The sequence below is a fragment of the Chiloscyllium plagiosum genome, chromosome 25, assembly GCF_004010195.1.
Source record: "Chiloscyllium plagiosum isolate BGI_BamShark_2017 chromosome 25, ASM401019v2, whole genome shotgun sequence".
NCBI classification, from domain to species: domain Eukaryota; kingdom Metazoa; phylum Chordata; class Chondrichthyes; order Orectolobiformes; family Hemiscylliidae; genus Chiloscyllium; species Chiloscyllium plagiosum.
The window spans coordinates 36175200-36194736 of record NC_057734.1 but is presented as its reverse complement, the minus strand read 5'-3'; the positions used below and the strand labels follow the sequence as shown (position 1 = coordinate 36194736).

General features: G+C 40.4%; 1 protein-coding gene across 2 annotated transcripts in view; it reads right to left on the bottom strand.

Annotated features, from left to right (window-relative positions):
* Positions 1–19537, bottom strand: part of ksr2 (kinase suppressor of ras 2) — a 423089-nt gene that overhangs the window by 161177 nt on the left and 242375 nt on the right. For both annotated transcript variants that reach the window (XM_043715875.1, XM_043715876.1), the window contains exon 10: positions 3255–3423. In XM_043715875.1, coding sequence (XP_043571810.1) covers positions 3255–3423 — 169 coding nt within the window. The remainder of the gene's footprint in view (positions 1–3254; positions 3424–19537) is intronic.

Sequence of the window (19537 nt, the reverse complement as noted above, 5' to 3'; positions counted from 1 at the left end):
TTGCTGTTATGGACCACTGACATTTCTTCTGTGGTTGAGAGAACTACATACAAACATATGAATCAAGAATAGTAGTAGGCAATTCAGCCTTTCAGGCCAGCTGTACCATTGAATTAGATCTTGCTGATCTGATTGTAACCTCAAATTTACATTCCTACCTATTCCTGATAACCTTTCAACCTCCTCCTTAAGAAGAAGAAGAAGAATTTATCCGTCTATCTATCTGTCTGTCTATCTAACTATCTATCTCTGCCTTAAAAATATTCAAGGACTCTGCTTTACCAGCTTCAGGAAGAAAATTCCAAAGAATTAAAATACTTTGAGGGAAAATACATCACCTATCACTGATTTAAATGGAGTTTCCTGATCTTTAAAGTGTGACATTTAATTCTAGATTTTCCCATACGAGAAAAGATCTTCTCCACATCTACCCTGTTAATATAATTCAGAATTTTATGTTTCATTCAAGCAGCAGTCCGTCACTACCACTTCCCTCTACACCACAACTTTTATCATGTATTCTCCAATGTACCATCATAAGACGTCTCTACAGCACAGATAAAGGCCGTTCAGTACATCGACTTGGCGCTGATCAAAAATAAGGACCTAACTATTGTAATCCCATTTCCAGCACTTGACCAATAGCCTTGTATGTTTTGGCATGTCATCTCAGAAGTCTCTGCTGCATTACATCTGGTTTTAGAATGTTTTAATTAAAACATTATTCTATTGTTTCCTCGCTCGCTCAAATACTGTGTTAATCACTTCTGGTTCTGTCAATTGCTAACACGCTTTAACATTGTCACAAAACCTCACATGAGCTATCACTTGGCAGTTACCATAACCTGGCAAAATATTCACCGTCTATTGCTGCAAGTGCTAACCATGTTAGGCTTCTCAACGGTGTTGATCCTGAATTAACTTCATCCAATACAATTCTCTCACATTACATAGGATCTGGTCTAAGACAATAATGTCTTTTCAGATGAGCTGACCCAAGCATATTATGGGAGGTTTAGTGATCTGGAAGTTTGTTAGCCAATGTGCAACCAGCTGGCCACGATACCCTGTGGATTGTTGTGACTTGCTCAGTTATAAGTACAGGAATGGACAGGATTGTAAGAAGCGTTTGAGGTGCATCTGGGATCTCCAAAAATTTGGAAAACTACTCCTAATTACCTCAGCACATCACATCATTTGACAATGTAAGGTATGGGACACTGCCAATAGCTATCAATTTGCATACTTTGATATCTTCATGAATTTAAGACAGACCATGCAGTTTATTCCCTAAAGTGTAAAAATGTGTGCCTAGAATTTAATTAATGTTTCTAGTCCAGTGACCCTTCTTCAGTGTCTGAAGAAGGGTCACTGGACCCAAAACATTAACTCTGCTTTGTCTCTACAGTTGCTGTCAGACATGCTGAGTTTTCCCAGCAATTTCTGTTTTTGTTACTAATTTCCAGATTCCACAGTTCTTCGGTGTTTTTTGTCATTGGAAAAGATGAAGGTGAGAAGCCTTCATGAACTGCTGCAGTCCACCTGCTGTGGGTTGACCCACAATGCCATTAGGGAAGGAGTTTCAGGATTTTGATCCAGAAACTGTGAAGGAATGATGATATTTTCCAAGTAAAATGGTGAGTGGCTTGGAGGGGAACTTATCGTGATAGTGTTTCCATGTGTCTACTGGGCTTGCCCTTCTAGATGGAAGTGATTGTGGGTTTGGAAGGTGTCGTCTAAGGTGATTTTTTCAGTGCAACTTGTAGATAGTACACACTGCCGCTATTGAGTGATGGAGGATGTGGATGTTTGTGGATGTGATGCCAATTAAGCAGGCTGCTTTATCCTGGATGGCATCAAGCTTTCTGAGTGTTTTTGGAGCTGCATTCATCCAGGAAAGTGGGGATTATTCCACTACACTACTGACTTGTGCCTTGTAGCTAATGGACAGGATTTGGTATGAGGAGATGAGTTACTCACCACAGCACTTCTAGACTCTGACCTGCTTTTATAACCACTGTAGTAAGTCCAGTGTAGTTTCTCATCAATGGTAACCCATACGACGTTAACAGTGGGTGAGTTAGTAATGCTAACTTTCTTACTGGAGATGATCACTACCTGGCATTTGTGTGGCATGACTGTTACTTGTCAAGTACCATCCCAAATCTGGAAATTGTCCAGATCTTGTTGCATTTGAATATGGATAGCTTCAATATCTGAGGAGTCATGAATGGTCCCGAACGTTATGCAATCATTGCTGAAAATCCCCACTTCTGACCTTATGATGGAGGGAAGATCATTGATGAAGCAGCTTGAGGTGGTTGGGCCGAGTTCACTACCCGGAGGTAGTACAGTGGTTCAGTGGTTAGCACTGCTGCCCCACAGTACCAGGGACCTAGGTCCAATTCCTACCCCGGACCACCGTCTGTGTGGAGTTTGCACATTCTACCTGTGTCTGCGTGGGTTTCCTCCAGGTGCTCCGGTTTCCTGCCATGGTTCAGAGATGTGCAGATCAGGTGAATTGGCCATGCAAAATTGCCCATACTGTTAGGTCCATTAGTCAGGGGTAAATGTAGGGTAATAAATTAAGGGAATGGGTCTGGGTGGGTTACTCTTCAGAGGGTCGGTGTGGACTTGTTGGGCCGAATGACCTGTTTCCACACTGTAGGGAATCCGGCTGGTAAGGGACAGGTATGGGCCAAACACAGACTGTTTGGTCCAATTAGTCCATGCTGACCATGTTCCCAAACCAAACTAGTCCCATGTTACTGCGACGGGCCCATATCTCTCCAAACCTTTCCTATTCATGTACTTAGCAAAATGTCTTTTGAATGTTGTAACTGTATCTGCATCCACCACTTCCTCTGGCAGTTCATTCCACACATGAATCACTTTGTGTGGAAAGGTTGCCTCTCTTTAAATGTGTGGAAAAAAAAATGAAGAAAGATAAGCTGACATTCCTAATGGAATCTCCTTACCTGAATTGGATGAAACGTTCAACTCACAATGTTAATCAGTTATACACCTCTATCATTTTCGGTTTTTATATTTAAATAAAACATATCAAGGCTGATTTTGAATGCATGGAGTGCCAATGGGAAACCTTGCCCCACCAGGAAACCAGTAGGGGAGGAAATGGGGAAAAACAGTATTCTCGATTCTCCATCTTACAATAGTTCCCTGGCAGTACAGTGTGATCAGAAATAGAAAAACCATTGTTTTTAACACATATCAATTGAACTGAAGTGTTATACCTGGCAGATTGAATTGCTTCTGTTGCCGAGTGCACTGTGGTGATGGGTGAAGGGGTGAAGGAGGTGTTGCGTTGGGAGGTAGTGGTGGCGCTGGAGAGCTCGGCGTTGACGACGTTGTTGATGAAGGATTACTGCTGGAATCCGGCTGGTAAGGGACAGGTATGTGATCCTGCAGGTAAAGAGAAAAAGAGCTTGCTTTGATACAAGGTTGCATGCGGTGGTACCACAGGTCCCTACCAGAATGGAGAAAACCAGATAGTTGCCCCATCACTCACAACTGCACACTGGACTGTTGAAAGAGGTGGGGATTGGCTTTACAGACATCATTTCTATTAACTACCTGTAAATCACTTATTCTGCTGAAATATTAATCCTGCACTATTTGGAGACTACCACAGTTCCTCTAATCAGTTCAGAGACTGGATTGCACATGATCTTAAAGGCAGGGGTCACTGATAATTCTAGTGAGGCGCCTATCCAGCATCTATCTGCCTGTAATTTTACCACATGGGATTGGGTCAGGCAGCCCACCCACCGTGAAACAACTGAAACTTCGAAATGATTCAAATGTAGTTTTGATAATTCATTTTCAATGATTTTTGATGAATTTGTTTTGTTCTTTGGATATTCATATAAACCTAGGACAGACTTCTTGGTTACCTTTAAGTGATACTTATTAATAGTCTGTACATGTTGGTACGGCTCCAGAGCAGTGCACTGTACAGGATTCAACCTCCTAACAGAGTACTAAAACTTAAACTACAAAGATGAAAGTTATAGCTTATTTCATAGGGTCATCTATATATTCATGAATTACTAACTCTCCAATATACATGTGCGATGGCAGGAAAGCCTTACTAAAATGCTTATTTTACATGATTAACAATTTTCATTATACTAATAGAACTGCATCAGGTTCCCACTCTCACTGACAGAGGTTTTTTTATGGCACATTTGATTTCTATTATGCTGTCCTTTTGCACTGTTTTATAGTAATATTACATTTGTGATGATACAAATTCTTTTCAGCAACACAACCTTGTTTTGTTTTGACAGCAATTTCCTATTTGTCTTCAAAGGGAAACTACTTGTGTCGTACAGTAACTCTTCAGTTTTCATTTGCTATATGTCATTCCAGCACCTTCACCTAAACCTTTTGAGATTTAAATATGAAAGGACTGTGTACGTTAATTCAAGTTTTTGGGCTATATGCTCATTGACAGTATGCCAGGCAAGATTGTACAAGGATCAATTTTGACAGCAAGCTGGCCATTTCTTTATATATTACATGTTCAAAGATGTCTATTCAGTTGTCAAGGATAAATTCTTGATAGGTCATAGAGCTGTACAGCATGGAAACAGATCCTTTAATCCAAATTATCAATGCCGACCAGATATCTTTTATTAATATAGTCCCATTTGTCAGCATTTGGCCCATATCTCTCTAAGCCTTTCCTATTCATATACCCATCCACATGCCTTTTAAATGTTGTAATTGTACCAGACTCCACCATTTCCTCTGACAGCTCATTCCATACATGCACCACCCTCTGTGGAAAAAGTTGCTCCTTCGGTCCCTTTTAAATCTTCCCCTCTCATCTTAAAAGTACACCCTCCAGTTTTTGACTTCCCTACCCTAGGGAAAAGACCCTGACTATTCATCCTATCCATGCCTATTATAATTTTATAAACTTCCATAATGTCACCCCTTAGCCTCCGCCGCTCCAGAGAAAATAGCCAAAGACTATTCAGCCTCTCTCTATAGCTCAAACCCTCCAACCCTGACAATATCCTTGTAATTCTTTTCTGAACACTTGCGAATTTCACAACATCCTTCCTACAGCAGAGAGACCAGAACTGAAAGCATTAATCCAGAAGTGGCCTGATCATTGTCATGTACAGCTGCAGGATGAAATCCCAACTCCTACTCTCAGTGTACTGACCAAAAAAGGCAAGCATATCAAATGCCTTCTTCACTATCCTGTCGACCTGTGACTCCACTTTCAAGGAAGTACAAACCTGCAGTCCAATGTCACTTTGTTCATCAACACTCCCAAGACCTTACCATTAAGTCAATAAGTCCTGCCCTGATTTGCCTTTCCAAAATGCAGCATCTCACATTTATCTAAATTAAAATCCATTTGTCACTCCTTGGCCGATTGGCCCATCTGATCAAAGTCCTGGTGTATTTTGAGGTAACCACCTTCGCTGTCTGCTACACCATCAATTTTGGTATCATCTGCAAACTTAGTAACCATACCTCCTATGTTCACATCCAAATCATTTATATAAATATCAAGAAGCAGTGGATCCAGCACCGATCTTCATGGCACACCACTGGTCACAGGCTTCCACTCTGAAAAACAACCTTCCTCCATCACCACCCTCTGCCTCCGACCTTTGAGCCAGTTTTGTACACAAATGGCTAGTTCTTCCCGTATTACATGTGATTTAACCTTGTTAACAGTCTATCATGCGGAATCTTGTCAAATGCCTTACTGAAATCCATATAGATTACGTTCACTGCTCTGCCTTCATCAAACCTCTTTGTTACTTCTTCAAAAAACTCAATCAAGTTAGTGAGACACGATTTTCCATGCACAAAACCATGTTGACTATCCTTAATTACCCCTTGCAGTTTAAAATGTCCAGCACCACCTCCTCTGTAGTGTCGCTATTTATTTCACCAAGTTCTCTACCTTCAGTCTCCTTCTCCACAGTAAATATTCATGCAGAATACTTGCGTAGTGTCTACCCCATCTCCTGGGGTTCCACACATAGGTGACCTTGCTAAACTCTTCCTAGTTACTCTTTTATCCTCATATTTGTAGAATCCCTTTGGATTCTCCTTAGCCTTATTTGGCAAAGCTATCTCCTGTCCCCTTTTTACCCTCATGACTTCCCTCTTAAATATACTAGTACTGTCTGTGCATTCTTGCAGGGATTCATTCGTTCCCTGCTATATTGACCAAAACTTCCATTTATCTAGTCATTCTCTACACCCACCAGCCTTGCCCTTCACCCGATACATATTGTTTCTGGCCTCTCATTATCTGATTTTTGAAGGCTTCAAACTTCCAGCCATCCCTTTATCTGCAAATATCCACCCCCAATGCACTTTTGAAAGTTATTGGCTAATACCGTCAAAATTGGCCTTCCTCCAATTTAGAACTTTAACTATTAGATCTGGTCTATCCATTTCCATCACTATTTTAAGACTAATAGAATTATGGTTGCTGGCCCCAAAGTGCTTCCCCACTGACACTTCAGTGACCTGCCCTGCCTTATTTCCCAAGAGTAGTCAAGTTTTGCTCCTTCTCAGTAGGTATATCTGCATGCTGAATCAGAAAATTTTCTTGTACACACTTAACAAATTTCTCTCCATCCAAGCCATTCACACTATGACATCCCAGTCAATGTTTGGAAAGTTAAAATCCGATTATTGGGGGATCTACAATATAATTCCAAGAAGGTGATTATCACTTTCTTATTTCTCAGTTCCACCAAGTAACTTCCTTGGACGTATTCCATGAAATATCTCCCTAAATACAGCCTTAACGTCATCCTTAATCAAAAATGCCACTCCCCCTCCTCTCTTGCCACCCTTTCTAACCTATCTACACCCTGAAACATTAAGCACCACCCCCCACCCACCCCCAATCCCCATCCTGTCCATCCCCGAGCCACGTCTCTGTAATCGCTATGATATCCCAGTTCCATGATCCCAACCATGCCTGAGTTCATCTGTCTTACCTGTTAGGCCCCTTACATTGAAATAAATGCAGTTTAATTTATCAGTCCTACTTTGTTTTCTGTTTTGTTTCCGCCTGCCTGTCTTGAACGTTTGACTTGTTCCTTTTCCCAAATGCACCAGTGTCAGACTGATTTATTTTCTCAGTGTCTCCCTGTGACACACACCCCATCCACGCACCTCCCTCCCCCCAACTACCCACTGGTTTAAATCTTCGTGAACAGCTCTGGCAAATCTCCCCGCCAATATATTAGACCAATTCAGGTCCTTCTTATTCAGGTTAATTCTACCCCAGAAGGGATTCCAATTATTCAAAAATGTGAATCCTTCTCCCCTGTACCACCTCCTCAGCCACGCATTCATCTGCTCTATCCTCCTTAATCTCACTGGCTCGTGGCACCGGGAGTAATCCAGAAATTATTACCCTCAAGGACTTAATTTTAAAATCCTGCTTAATTTCCTATATTCATATCTCAGACCTTCGTCCTTTCCCCTTCATATGTCATTAGTTCCAATGTGTACAACGACCTCCTGCTGGTCTCTCGCCCCTCTGAGATATCCTTGATCCTGCCACCAGGGAGGCAACACACCATTCTAATATCTCATCGTCGGCCACAGAAATGTCAGTCTGTGCCTCTGGCTGCAGAGTCCCAGATCCATTAACTTAGCTCCAAACAGCAAGTAGCAGAAATCCATAGGGTTCAGTTCTGATATCATATTTCATGCATATAGAGCAAGTTTGTAGAAGACACTAACATAAGAGGTTTCACAATAAATGCCAAGGACCAAACAGATTTATAAGAGAATGCTTCAGAAAGAATGGGTAAAACAGTGTTCATGGAATTCAATGCCAGTACAGGCGAGATAGATAGAGTCATAGAGTCCTACAGCACGGAGACAGGCCCTTCAGCCCAAACTGGTCCATTCCAACCAAAATGTCCATCCACACTAACCACATTACCCTGCACTTGGCCCATATCCGTCTAAACCTTTCCTATTCATGTAATTGTCAAAATGCATTTTAAATGTTGTAAATGTACCCACCTCAACCATTTCCACTGGCAGCTCATTCCATATATGTACCACCTGTGTGTAAAAAAGTTGCCCCTCAGGTTTCCTTTAATTCTTTCCCCTCTAACTTTAAACTGATGTCCTCTCATCCTTGATTCCCCAACCCTGGGAAAAAGACTGACTGCATTCACCCTATCCATGCCTCTCATGATCTTATACACTTCTGTAAGATCCCCCCTCAGTTTCCTTTGATCCAAAGGAAAGAGCCTCTCAGATCCTTGAGTCCCGGTGACATCCTTGTAAATTTCTTCTGCACACTTTCCAGAATAATAACATCCTTGCTATAGCAAGGTGAGCAAAACCAAACTCCAAATGCAGCCTCACCAACATCCTGTAAAACTGCAACATAACTTTCCAACTTTTATATTCAATGCTCTGACTGATGAAGGCCAGTGTGTCAAAAACCTTCTTCACTGCCCTATCTACCTGTGACTTCATTTTCAGAGAACTGGACACCAAGGTCCCTCTGTTCCACTGCACTCCTTAAGCCCCTACCATTTACCATGAAACTCCTTCTTTGATTTGACTTTCCAAATGCAACACCTCACACTTATCTATATTAAACTCCATTTGCCATTTCCCAGTGAACTTCCCCAGCTGATCAAGATCCTGCTGCAATGTCTGATAACCTTCCTCAATGTCCACGATACCACCTATTTTCCCAAGATCTGCAAACTTACTAATCATGTCTTGTACATTCTCATCCAAATTATTGATATAGATAACAAACAGCAATGGGCCCAGCACCGATCCCTGAGGTACACCAATAGTCACTGGCCTCCAGTTCAACAAGCATCCTTCCACTATTCCCCTCTGCTTCCTACCTTCAAGCCAACTGTGTATCCAATTTGCCAGCTCCCTCTGGATTCCATGGAATCTAACCTTCGAGAGCAGCTTACCATATGGATTTTATCAAAGGCCTAACTGAAATCCATGCAGACTACATCTACCACCCTGCCGTCATCAACCTTTCTGGTCACTTAATTAAAGAACTCTAACAAGTTTGTAAGGCATGGTCTTCCATGCACAAAGCCATGCTGACTATTCCTAATCAAACACTGTCTTTCCAAATGCATGTACATCTTAACCCTCAGAATCTCCTACCGAGCACAGATGTCAAGCTTACTGGTCTATAGTTCCCAGGTTTTCCTTTGCAGCCTTCTTGAATAAGGGCACAACATTTGCTAACCTCCAGTCTTCCAGGACCTCACCCGCAGCTAAAACGATGATGCAAAAATGTCATCCAGAGAGTTTGCAATTTCTTCTCTAGCCTGTTGCAGGGTTGTTGGATATATCTGGTCAGGGACAGGATATTTATCCACCTTCGTACATTCTAATACATCCAACACCTTCTGTATTGTGACATGGACTGTCCCCAAAGTATTCACATTAACTTCCCCAAGTTCCCAAGTCTTCATGTCTTTCTCCATTGTAAACACAGAGGAGAAATATTCATTGAGGACCTTGTCCATCTTCTGCAGTTCCACACATACATGTCCACTTTGGTCCTTGAGGGGTCCTATTTTCTCTCTAGTTATTCTTTTTTCTTTAAATACTTAATATACTATTGCTCTTTAGATTTACCCTAATCTTCTCAGCCAAAGCTATTTCGTGCACACTTTTCGCCCTCCTGATTTCCTTCTTCATTAAAATTCTGTATACCCTATATACCTCCAGGGATTCCTTGATCTTAGCTGCTTGTATCTGAGCCATGCCTCCTCCTTTTTTCTGGTCAGAGCTTCAATATCTCTTGCCATCCAGGGTTCCTATTCTTACCAACCTTGCCCTTCATTCTCACAGGAATACATAGACCTTGAACTCTAGCTACCTCACTTTTAAATGCCTCCCACTTGCCAGAGGTCCCTTTGCCTGCAAACAAACTACTCCAATCAACCCCTGCAAGCTCCTGCCTAATTCCATCAAAATTTGCTTTGTCCCAATTTAGAACTCGAAACTGTGGACCAGTTTTGTCCCTCTCCATAACTATTTTAACATTAATAGAACTATGGTCACTGGTCCTAAAGGGCTCCCCTACTATCACCTCAGTGAGCTGTCCTGCCCTATTTCCCAAGAGTAGGTTGAGTCTTGCCCCTTCCTGAGTAGGATCCTCTATATACTGCTTGAGAAAACTTTCCTGAATGCACTTAACAAATTCCACCCCATCTAAGCCTTTAATGCTCTGCTCCAGTCTATGTTAGGAAAATTAAAATCCCCTCCTCCGACAACCCTATTACTCCTGCAAGTCTCCCCAGTCTCCCTGCATATTTGTTCCTCTAATTCTCGTTGACTATTTAAGGACCTATAGTACAACCCCAATAACATCACCGTCCCCTTCTTATTTCTTAGCTCTACCCACAAAGCCACATTGGGATGATCCTTCAGTTATTTCATCTCTAACTACTGCTTTTATACTTGCCTTAATCAAAAATGAAACTCTTCCTCCCCTCTTTCCACCACTTTTGTCCTGACTAAAGCATCTGTACCCTGGCACATTAAGCTGCCAGTCCTGTCCCTCCCTTAGCCATGTTTCTGTAATGGCTATAATACCCCTGTCACACATACCTATCCATGCTCTGAGCTCATCGGCCTTACCTGTCAGCCCTCTTTCATTGAAATAGATGTAATTTAATCCAAGAGGCATTGCTTGCTCCCTGTTGTGTTTCAGCCTGACGTGTTTCTTCAACTTATTATTTGATTACTATATCTCCTTTCAGCCTCACACTTGCTTCCCTGCTGTTGAGGATCCCAACCCCCCTGCTGATGATACATGTTGACTAAAAACAATCAAAAGCAAATTATGTTTTGAAGGGGGAATGTTGTGTAATGTGGGAGAACAGAGTTGTTTGTGGCTCAGGTTCACAATTGGTTAAAACAGGTCTTCAAATAAGAAATGGAAAACTGGAGTTTATGGCAATACGTAACAGAATCTAAAAAGTACAGTGCAATCTATATAACAACTAATTTAAAAATGGGGGGGCTTCTGTCCACTGTATATGTGCAGAATATAAGACTTTATTAGCATGTCACTGGCATGCCAAAATACAAAAATTAAGAATGATTTATAAATTAGGATTATTTAATATTATTATGGTTAATTAGTGATGTTTAAAATTAGGAAGAAGTGAGAAATGGATTGTTTTGAGATTGGGACAGGGAAAGATCTACAGCTCTGGGACAAAGAGCTAGGGAATTTTTTTTTTCCAAAACAGGTAGCCTACATGAATGTTGCAGAATACATGATTAATGAAATAGAATGTTGAATGAAGTAGAAAACAAGGGCTGAATTTTGTTAAGCAAACAGGTATTAAGCAAACAAGCAAACTGCTAGGAATGAAAGCAAGAAGTAGTGGGATCTGGGATAGTGTATTGCTGCAAATTAAAAGGCTATATAGAGTGCCCAAAAGGCAGGTCATCTCTGACATGGAAAAAAAATTCCTGCTGAGAGGGAGTGGTTCTTATTTGGCCATTTAACTGGCTGAATTGACCTCCTGGTGTCATTTGACCTTCCAAATTTCCCACTACTGGCAAAACAACATGATGATGGGCAAACTTTGGCCACCCCCTACCTCCCACCCATTCATTAGTACCAGGATACCAGGCTGTGTAGGACATGTATGTATGGCTCACAGAGTCATATGGCATAGGAAGAGGCCATTTTGCCTATGATGTCTGTACCAGATCTTTGAAAGAGCTATACAATTTGTCTTAGTTCCCTACTCATTATCCTTCAGAGCTTTCCTTTTCAGACTATATCGTTCCCTGTTGAAAGTTACTATAGAATTAAGCACGTCATTCTTTCAGGCAGTACAATGCAGATTATAACAATTAGTTTTATTTATTTGTCTTCTCAGCTCCAATCTGGATTTCTTGCCAATGATCTTAAATAGGTCTTCTAGTTACCAACATTCCTGCCACTGGAAAAACCCATATTCCATCTACCCTGTCAAAATCCTTCATCGTCTTGGACAACTCTATTAATTCTCCTTTTAACTGCCTTTGGGTCTCAAAGGCACAATCCTAGCTTCTCTTAGTGTCTCCACATTGCTGAATTTTCTGAAATGTGGTATCTTTTGGTACATCTCCTCTGCATTCTCTTCAAGTCTTGATATGAATCTATTACTGGCTAAGCTGAACAGATATTTTGGCCCTGACTTTTGCTATATCAGAGATTGTCTCTGTCTCTGTTGCAGAAAAATGCGAGAGGAAATTAGGAATTCCAAATCCGGCCCCTGATCCCAGCTTTTCTCATTTTCGTGGGGGTAGTTCATAGATCACACATGCACAGCTGACAGGGATAATTGGCTCTTTAAATGATCAGGTATCTCCGCTAAACTGGATTTTTGATTCTTGATGTATGACACCTGGATGGTAGAGATTAGACCAAGTAAGAGCAGATCTGTTCTCAGTGTATTACCTTTGAATAGTCAGGGTAACCCCTTTAGAAAGCTAATGTACTGTAGATATGACCTCAGGACATCTTTGAGGAATTGATCATCCAGACATCCTTTGGGGGAGATCAGGTGCCTATGGGAATGGTAAATGTGAGAAGATTATGTATAAAAGGTGCATAAACCCCTTGCAATTGTCCATCTGTCAAGAATTGTCAATCTGTAAGGGATCAACCTTTCAAGGAGTATCTAGAAGTGTCAACAAGTGTCGACCTGTCAAGAACTGTCAATTTTTTTTAATGAATGAGTGGTTTTCTCAACATTGTGCGATCTGCAATTTAGGACTTCAAATGTTAGAACTATATTTATTTCTCCTCTGCATGTGGGTACTTGTGGATACTCAATGAGTTGACAAACTAAGCAATGGGGAATGGTAGTATGTACAAATTAGATGCTAAATTGGCAAAAGAGGAGAAGGAGCCATGGAATGAGGTGTAAGGATGCAGGGTGGCATGGGGATGTGAGGGACTATGATGATGGGTGCGATGCATTAGGTTGGCGGAGGTGAAATATGGGAAGTTTGTAGAGGTATTGAGGAGTGAGCATTAGGGAAGAGGTTCCAAGGAACGTTTTCTATTTCTCTTCTTTGTAGAGTTAAAGTATCCCTTCAGATCTGGGGCACCTTTGGTGGAGATAACACACCCTTTGGGAGACACATATACTAATGGCAGAGGAAAGTCGCCCTTTAGGTCTTTGAAAAGAATGCTTGAGCATAAAAGGTACATTAACCCATTACAATTGCCAACACTATGACAGAACTACCCAAGGAAAAGAGTGGAATTAAAACAAAACTATCTTGGGTATTTCAGAGTGCCTGTTCACATAGGATTTATGTTGCATGACTGATTTCCCAAACTATCATTTTCACAGTAGGGTGCCTATCAATTGAGTATTTTGATTCAGAGTTCTTACTGCTTATCAAATGAAAATGTATGTTGATATTAAGGTTTAAGCATTTAAGGGTTAAGTGCTTAAGTGAAATGTTTGTTTATCTAAGTGATTAGTTAAAGCAATTTCAATGTATTGACTTTTCTTATTATCAATGCGAGTTTTCCAAAAGTGATATTATCAAAAGACACAGGCAGCATGACTCCTGAAGGTCTTCCTACGGTGAATTGCCATAAAGAATAAAACATACAGGGTGGTGGATGGGGACACATGAGTTGGCATAGGGACTACATATAGCCATGAGGATGATTATGGGCATAAGTAGTACAGGAAGTATGAGAAGCTATGGAACATGTGAGAATGTTATTACTGTGGCACGTGGAGTATGGGGGCTATGGTGATGGATAGAGTGACATTGGAGTGGTATGGACAGGACATAATGACGGGGCTGGTGAGGAAGGGTGAACAGGAGGGATGTTTTGTGTTTCAATATATAGTTTTAAAATGTTACCACAGTGCAAAACCTGCAAGTCAGGCTTCACACGCAGTCACCTCAGGAACTGGCAACCTATTAAGCTCTTCCTGGATCATGCAGCCTAACTACCAATCCATCCTGTCCACTCAGACTGAAATTTGGAAGCATGGGGGCCAACTTTGACAGTTGGGCTCGTGGGCCAGGATTGTTCTCACTTCTGCACACCCTACTCAGGACCATTTGGGCTTTCTTCATTATAAAAGGCACAAATAACATCCTACACATGTGTAAATCAAGAGTGGAAAAGAAGGGAGAAACTTAAAATTACAATCATCAGGAAAAGATACTGAGAAAAGTATTAGAACAAAAATCTTACAGGTTCCACAGATTTGATGGCCTGCATCTTAGGATCTTAAAAGAAGTCACTGGTCAGATGGTAGATGGATTGGTTTTAATTTTCCAAAAATTCTGGAAAGGTTAATCAAATTTGAAAGGAGAGGATATAAGTCCTCTATTCAAGGCAGGGAGATGGAAAATAGGAAATTACAAGTTATTTAGCACAACATCTATTATATGGAAAATGCTATTATTAATTGTATGTAATCATGCAGATTCAATATGGTTTTTTGAAAGAAAAACTGACTTTTGTATTAGATTTCCTTGAAAAAGTAACAAGCAACATTGATAAATGGAAACCTGTAAATACAGTGTATTTGAAATTCCAAAAGGCATTAGATAAGGTATCACATCAAATAGTGCACATCATGGAAGCTCATGGCATTGGGGATAACATGATAGCATGGATAGAAAATTAATTAGCTAATAGGAAGCAGAGTAAAGATAAATAGTCCAATTGACAGGCTACAATTAATTAATTAAGTGCGACAGAGATCAGTTTGGGACCTCAGCTATTTACACTTTTATTTAATCTATTTTTCTAAACAACCATTCAGAGATGTTATTGCACACTTCTGGAGCAAGTGGGACTTGAACACAGGCCTCCCAGTACAGAGGGTAGCGACACTACTACTCTGTCACAAGAGGAGCCCTGACCTTAGCTATTTACAATCTCTACCAATGACTTGAATGAAAGGGATGAATAGATGGTTGCAAAATTTGCTGATGACATAAAAATAGAATAGATTGTGAAGGGGGCATGAAGAGAGTGCAAAGGGGTTTGGACGGGTTAAGGACAAATGTTTGGCAGATGAAGGAAACTGTGGAAAAACATTAACTTGTCCACTTTGGTACGTAGAATAGAAAAGTGTTGTATTATTTACATGGAGAGATCTAAATGTCCAATACATGAATCACAAAACGTTGGGATGAAGGTACAAGAAGTAATTAGGAAGGCAAATGGAATGTTAACAGCTATTGCAAAGGGAATCAAATATACAAGTAGAGATATTTTGTTACATTTATACATGGCATTAATGAGATTATATCTGGAGTACTGGGTACAAGTTTTGGTCTCTTTGCTTAAGGAAGAATATATAACTTTACATGCAATTCAGAGAAGGTTCACTTGAATGATTTCTGGGTTGACAAAATTATGGTAGTAAGAAAGGTTGGCCTTGTATCCACTGGAGTTGAGAAGAATGAGAAGTGATCTTATTGAAACATACAAGACCCAGAGAAGGTTTGAAAGGGTGGATACTGAAATGACCTTTCCTTTTGTATAAGAGATTAGTGAAAAGTGTTACAGTTTAAAAAAAGGGGGGTCTCCAATTTAAGATAGGAAGAGTCGTTAGTTTGTGCAATTCTTTCTACATAGACAACAGTGGAGCAGGGTCATTGTATTTTTAAGCTTGAGTAGGTAGATTCTTGATTCACAGTAGTGAAAGATTATTGGAAGCAGATAAAAAATAGAATTGAGACTCATGATAACCCATGATCTTCTCAAACAGCAGAGCAGGCTTGAGGGGCCAAATGGCTTACTTCTGTTCCTAATTCAAGTGTTCATGTATGGGTTTGCATGTTGTGAGGTCCCCATGGTTATCCAGAATAACAATCATCGTTTTAGCACTACAAATGAGGATTTGATATTAAAGCAAGGACTGCACCTTGACGTGAGATGGTAATTTCTGAGGCAGTAGTGACATTGTTTTTGGTTGGGTGAGATGAATTGGAAAGGGAGTTACCAGATACCACAGAATTACATGCCACCCACTAATTATAAAGAGTTTGACAGATTTTACTTTTAATCACAAGTTTCCATTCATAAGAAAAATGCCAGGTCGGAATCCACACTAAACTGTTAACTTTCTTTTTAAGCAATAAAGATGTATATGACTATAAGCTGGTACTGCCATCTGTGACTTTTATTTTTCACAGATGGTTAAACAGATTTGTGTATAACTGAGGAGTCGCTTCCTGAAAAATATCACCTTTAAAAAATATTCATGTTTCATGTTACTGTTTAACTGAATCAGAGTACAAACTAAATATTATCCAAGCTGCAAAGCCAAATAAGCTTGTAGTACTTCTGACAATTTAAACTATACTCACTCTCGTGATTCAGTGTCATTCAGCAAATTGTACAGAGAATCTGCTAAAAATGTTATTATTTCTGCCTCTTACCAGACTGGCCAAAACTACGAAAAGCTGTAGCAACCTGGATCCTGTTTACAGCAATAAACAGCTTGAATTCAGTACTAAATGACAGTATTAAGTGCTTGCCTATGAATATAGCTTGCAGAGCAACAGAGGTTTTGCTTTTTAAAATGTTGCTCCAATCTGTCATAATTTTACAGAAATTCTATTAATAATGTTTTTAAAGAACAGGCTGAGATTTATACTTTAAGTTACATAATTATGCCCCAGGAACCTTAGCAGCAGTTGACATAAGGTGATTAAGTGGCAAGACAGTTGTCTGATTTCATAAAATGCTTGAACTACAAAATACGTTGAAAACAAATTATTTGTTTTTTTTAAATAAAATTATTAAGTTGTTTTAAGCAATTAACTGTGCTTAGACCAAAAATGAGAAAATTCAAATATTTTTTCAATAAATTATGAAAGTGTAACCGATCATTCAAAAGTACATATAAATAAGGTCAGAGACATTTCCAAACCGATTAGATATAACGTACAAGAATTCCCTTGAGTTTGAGATCTGTGTAATGTTTGGAACAACATATCAATTTTTTAAAGCATTTTACCATTCTAAATATCACGTCAGAACTGAAAAAAAATCATTGAAACCGCAGAGACACAAGCTGATGGTTTGTCTGCTTCTGTGATTGCTCCTCTGTGTGACTTCCCTCGTCATAAAAATAAGCATATCAAAGATCCATATAGGTTTTAGGGCCTTGCCAGAAAACATTAGTGGATCATAAGAAACAACTGTCTCTATGGGTTTGATAGTGTTTACTTGCACTGATGCCAGATTACGCAGTGCAGTGGCACTAGATTTATGATATTCAGTCGCTGTTTCAGCAGGAAGCCATCATTTGCTCAATAACCTATGCTTAACACCCCACTCATTTCTAGAGAGCACCAAGTCAACTTGAACAAGACCTTATTGAATGTTTCCCCTTGTTTGGATGATAATTATGCAGTACACCAGCAGTAAGTTATAATAGCAGGCATACTGTGATAGTATATTGCCAGTTTAATGGGCATAAACAAATATTGCATGCTATCTTTCTGGTGCATGTAAATTGTAATGTATCCATTAGAAAGGAATAATTGTAAGGACAGAGTTGGTTGAATTCAGGATTTATATAAAAACATATTGGAATGAGTTAAGAATTGAAATAGCTGAATTTGGGAGTTCTCATCACAAACTTGGTCTAGACTGTGTCAGCAATATAAAATGGCAGAGCCTAAACAAATAGATCTGGCAATACCCAAACCGATTATCTAGCTTAGGAATGGATGTTGATATTAAAATAACTCCACAGAGACCAGTATCCTGTCACCAAGTCACCCACTATTTATATATGGAGAGCCCTCGACACTGATCCAGCTCCCTTAGAACCAGCTGTCAGAGTGAATAGAACTTCTGACACTTCTGTTTGTATCTGTCAACCAGGGCTTCCTGACTGGACCAGATTAACAGTCCCAGTCAGGGATCTCATATTCTATGACATCCACCTGGCTGACCTCATTACAATCACTGCAGACATGAGGTTTCATATTGGAGAATGCATATGTACATTTCGCGAATACCACAATAGCAGTCACTTTGTGGAGTTCAGGAAGTCTAAAGTGTGAGGCAGCTCAATTTACGCTTTGAAAGTAGTTATTGTGTCACAGTGACCATTTCACTAGCTACCCATTAATATATAATTGCAACCTTCAAGTACGTTTTGCAAATGTTTGGTAGGTAATAAATTGTGGTCACGCACCCAAACCAAATCTGTGGCAACATTTTAGGAAAAAGGCATTTCTTACTGAACAGAGGTAATTTTACAGGTCAGATCTACACTTAAAACTGCTTGGGCAAAATAGCTTGCCACAGTCCTGAATTATCACATCACTCTATATTCCCGAGCAGAAAACTCCGGCAACATCAAATGGGAGTGGAAAATTATAATTAAATTTTATCTAAAGAAAAAGTGAGCATACAATCAGCATATGAAAAAAAGCTAGAAATTTTATGTAGACTCTAACCCCTCAAATGAAGAAGGATAAAGAAAATGAAAGAAGGGCTAAATCTTGCACTGTTTTGGCTAAGTCTAAGTTGCATTGAGTAGGTTTTCTCAATACATCTTATCAAACTGGCCTCATTAATTGCCTACCATGCCCTTAAGGCATCTGTCATGTCCAATTTCTGTCATGCCCCATCCTGCAATGGCATTCCCGCAACAACTTGTTATTAAGTGGATATCTGCCAAAAAACTGGCATCCCTGATGTTCATATCATTTCTAAAAGGCCAGTGAGCACCCGGATGAGCAGTGGCATTCTGAAGCTGCCCTGTCTGGTCAAGTACGGTGTCAGTCCATGGTGCAGAAGGGGATGATGGCACCATGATTCTTTAACAGGCACCTGAAGTTCTGATGGATGGGTTGATCCAGAGAAGAGGTGTCATCTTCCTGCAGAACCAGCAGAGGAAGCCATGCCACAAACTACTGCTACCTAGTCTGAAATTGCCACCTGTCTCCTGTGTGTGCAGTGTAATGGTCAGCAGTGCCGCAAGTAGCTCATTGACCCTCTCTGTTCCGCTAGGTGCTTTCTGCCACCTCACATTTCCTCTATGTCTGCTACAGCACCCATCTCCTACCAATCTCATACACTGTCACTTTTACTACTGCATGAAATACTTACTCTCACTGGCTTTTACCACCACTGCTCCAGTAATGTCCCACACCACTAACCTTGCATGGCCTGCCTCTGTAATGCCTCATCGGTTATTCAGAACACCTCTTCACCTTCCTCCTACATGCACCTGCCTGAACAACCATACCTCTTATTGATATTTCACTCATGACCCCTCTTTCTGTTGTTGCAGAAGACAACTCGTAAGAGGGCAGAGCAAGCCCATACAGGGGCTGGTGGTTATGGTGGGGGGGAAAGAGAAGTGATGTCCCCTTTGAGAAGAAAACCCTGGCCCATGCAGAAGAAAATTGGGACTGATGTTTCAGGCATAAGCCCTTCATCAGGAATGTGGGGGGGGGGGAGAGGGGGTGAGAGATAAGTAGGAAG